Genomic DNA, 3,513 nt, shown 5'->3' on the forward strand with positions numbered 1-3,513 from the left:
CCTCATTGGAGGAACTACCTGCCTTAATTATTGTACTTAAGGATGTTATATTAGTCGTTGAAAGTTAAGGCGCCTCGGTGGAGGAACTAACTGCCTTATGGATTGTGTATATATTTATATAAGAATATGTTGTATTTTAGAGCTACTCACACCAAAGATTTTTTATAATGTCAACCCGATTTGCATGTTTGCTTATCGGGTATGTTCATTAAATGAACATAGTTGATAAGTCTTGACGTTTTAGTGTTGAAGAAGATTGGTTCTTTGCTTGTGGTTTTGCATAAAGCGTCGCATTTCAAGATAGGCTTTGTTTTCCTTTGAGGTGATATAGATTTTCTGTTGAGATAAAGTTATTTGCATTTTCATTTGTTAATTTTTGTAATGAAGAAGACTTTTGTTTAAGTTAAAATTTTTATTGGTTTTTATCTATCCGCATATTTAAACTGTTTATGGGTTTTTGGAAGTGGAGAGTGCGTCACACCTCGAAAATCGAAGAGTCGAATAAATATTATTTTTCCGAATTCTGTCGAAATTCGGGGTGTGACACCTTTCCCAGTGTAAATAGTCCGTGGTAAAAATTTGGCGTTCAAGTGTAATTTCTTCTCATTTCACAGCACACAAGAATAACATTTAGGCACAATTAAAAGCCACGAAAGTGTTACATCATTTTTAATTTATTTGTTCATGCATTCATTTGAATAATTACTGTGACGTCACTTTCTTACATATATTGCACTTCCCACCCAAAAGATTTCTTTCTTCAAGGATTGATGACAATTTTACCACCACTTCCCGCAGAAGAGGAAAAGAAAGAGTCTGGTTTCATCAACGCTTTATTCAATTTGATACATATGTATACCTTTAACTGAATGACTCTTATTTTGGATATTGTTTTTGCTATGGTTTTCTCCAGGATTTTTTGTCAATAGCCACTTTTGCTGAACAACATGAAGTATGAGAGTGCTTCATCAAAGGTGAGTATCTTAATTATGTTATTATATATATAACATGCATATATGTATCTGATTATGGCCTTCACCCTCTTACCATGCATCTGATTTTACCATATATAGGCACCTATTGTTAGTGGAAGAGAGACTACGACTTCCGAAGATGAGAGAAAGTTAGGCATTGAGCGCTCTGGAGAGCTAAGTGGAAAAGTGAACCAGGTAAGTTTCTAAGAAAGAAAATATTTACATATAATTTTGTTCAAGATTGTGACTCTGTTAACTCGAAATTGTTATTGTTGTGAATTGCACAATATTAGTAGCTTGTAATAGGTTTACGAGGAAGAATTTTTTAACCCTTGTGACCTATGGATATGTTTTTCAGTTTATACTTAGAAGTACGAATGCTTTGCTGTCAAATCACTTACCACCAAAGGTATGTGTCTTGCTTTGCTCTTAATTTGATAGTTGAACTGTTGGTTTTGAGTTTTAAACGTCATAATATTTTCTTTATGATTGTACCAAATTAGATAGTGGAAGTTGTTTGTTGCAAATTGACTCCTCTCCAGTCAAACTTGTATAACCATTTTATACATTCCAAAAATGTAAGTGTTACTTTCTTTCTTCTTTTGATTTGGCTTCACCTTTTGAAATGTCTAACACTGTTCTTCAAACTGAACTTAACAGATATATGGCCAACGTCACTATTTTCTTTTTGCATCATTGTAGGTTAAACGAGTAATTGCTGAAGAGATGAAACAATCCAAAATTTTGGCTTATATTACAACTCTTAAAAAGCTGTGCAATCATCCAAAGGTATGATGTAGTTGAGGTTGATGTTTTTTCTAGAACCTCCTTGAACTGTTTAACTATTTGCAATAGCAGTTACTTGCTTACTTTGTGGATGTGTGTGACGAGGACCTAAGATGATGTGAAAACTGAGGTTTATAGGAGAGATTCAGTAAACCTGTACTTGTGCAGTTGTACTGCTGACAGGATAATTTATGGTTGTGTTTATCATGTTAGAAAACCTCAATGGTAAATCCAAAGTGAATTTGAGAACGTTTTGTAGCTGATCCTTTCATACATAAGCGTAGATTTATTTTATGCTTGCTACTTCTAGAATCTTTTATACATTCACCAGAGGTGGTATTTTTTCCTGTAGCTTATATATGATACAATCAAAATCTGTAGTCCAGGGACGTCAGGGTTTGAAGATTGCATACGTGTCTTCCCGCCAGAGATGTTTTATGGGAGGTTAGTGCGTTAGCGTTTATTATTTTTTGGTTGTTCTGCTGCTGTGTTTTAGTTTCCAAAATGTTTCTATTATGCTTTGGTTAGATCTGGATCATGGACTGGTGGTGATGGGTTTTGGGTCGAGTTGTCTAGGAAAATGCATGTTTTAGCGCGGTTGCTGGCCCACCTGCGTCGTAAAGTGTTCTACAATATGGACCATATATTTACTATAATAGATTGCCTCATGCTGAGCATAGGGCTAATGAGAACCAGGGCATTTCATTTTCTCTAGCATCTTTGAATATGCAGGATGTTTTCGCAATAGTTACTCAATATGGTGAAACTCTTATACGTGTTTGCAATACTAACTTCCTTTATGTAAACTATTCCACACGACCTAGCCTTATGCTTGAGGTATTCGAATACCCTCAGCTACCAATAAAGAGAACCACTTTTAATTGTCATGTGGAGAATATTGTCAGTTTAAGAAATATCTGAGGCTATATGGAACAGAAGCCAAATGGTGGGAGCGTCATCAAGCAGAGATGTCATGTACTTGTAATCTTCGGAGCTTTATACATGTTATATACAAATTGAGCGCATTCTCAAGCATGACATACTTACTCCATTTCAATTTGTCTATTTTGAAACAATCCTTTCTGCCGAAATGATCATTATCTTAGTAACCCAAGGTTGGTGCAATAAATTTAAGCGTCAATGATACAAAATGATACGAATATGAGGTGCTATCTAAATAATGTTATTTTTTCCACAATTGTTCTTGAAGGCTGAAGCTCTTGCTCAACATTACTCAGACCACATAGCCTGTCGTGAGCCAAAAAAGCAGTCAAAATAAGGTCCTCACACCATACTAGAGACTAGATCAAGATCACTGAATTCTAAAGTCTAAAACAAAGCATATTTACTACTGTGTTAGGCTGTGCGGACTCCATTTTGTTTCGTCATTCACATACTAATATATCGGAACATTTCAATCAATGCTCGGTATCTCATTTTATCAATTACCCATATCATATTTTCATGAATCTTCCAATATCTCACAGCATTTTGTTTAACGTTGAACAAGCTTGGAACATAAGAAATCGTTTCACTTTCTAAAATCCCTGCTGATATTTTATAACTCTTCAAAAACCTTGGACACAAAAACCAATTTCTTTTTTACTTGACCACAAAACTAGGCTCAAAATACGTGTGATTTGGAGCTATGCTTAAAAGTTTATTACTTACGTATGTCTGAAAATCAAATAGAATTGGAATTCCCTTCAAGTCAAATTTTCAACGGTTGACAGTGCGTACGCTCAGACATAAT

General features: G+C 34.9%; 1 protein-coding gene across 4 annotated transcripts; it reads left to right on the forward strand.

The window, feature by feature from the left end:
• Window positions 1–871: 871 nt before the first annotated feature.
• Window positions 872–2,811, forward strand: LOC147482420 (protein CHROMATIN REMODELING 25-like). 4 transcript variants are annotated; one of them, XM_086578373.1, is made up of 7 exons: window positions 872–974; window positions 1,074–1,169; window positions 1,333–1,383; window positions 1,478–1,552; window positions 1,677–1,763; window positions 2,113–2,204; window positions 2,289–2,811. In XM_086578373.1, the coding sequence occupies exons 1-7, from the start codon at window positions 948–950 to the stop codon at window positions 2,473–2,475; spliced, it is 615 nt and encodes a 204-aa protein (XP_086434499.1). In that variant the 5' UTR covers window positions 872–947; the 3' UTR covers window positions 2,476–2,811. The 4 variants fall into 4 exon arrangements, with proteins under 4 accessions (XP_086434499.1, XP_086434501.1, XP_086434502.1 ...); XM_086578375.1 differs by having other exon boundaries at window positions 2,147–2,204; XM_086578376.1 differs by having other exon boundaries at window positions 2,142–2,204; window positions 2,289–2,356.
• The last annotated feature ends 702 nt before the right edge of the window (window positions 2,812–3,513 follow it).

The sequence above is a fragment of the Coptis chinensis genome, chromosome 8, assembly GCF_015680905.1.
Source record: "Coptis chinensis isolate HL-2020 chromosome 8, ASM1568090v1, whole genome shotgun sequence".
Classification (NCBI taxonomy): Eukaryota; Viridiplantae; Streptophyta; class Magnoliopsida; order Ranunculales; family Ranunculaceae; genus Coptis; species Coptis chinensis.

Coding starts and splice junctions, on each gene's coding strand:
- LOC147482420 (XM_086578373.1), top strand. CDS start 948: ATGAAGTATGAGAGTGCTTCATCAAAG. Junction 975..1,073: donor ATGAGAGTGCTTCATCAAAG/GTGAGTATCTTA, acceptor TACCATATATAG/GCACCTATTGTTAGTGGAAG. Junction 1,384..1,477: donor CAAATCACTTACCACCAAAG/GTATGTGTCTTG, acceptor GTACCAAATTAG/ATAGTGGAAGTTGTTTGTTG.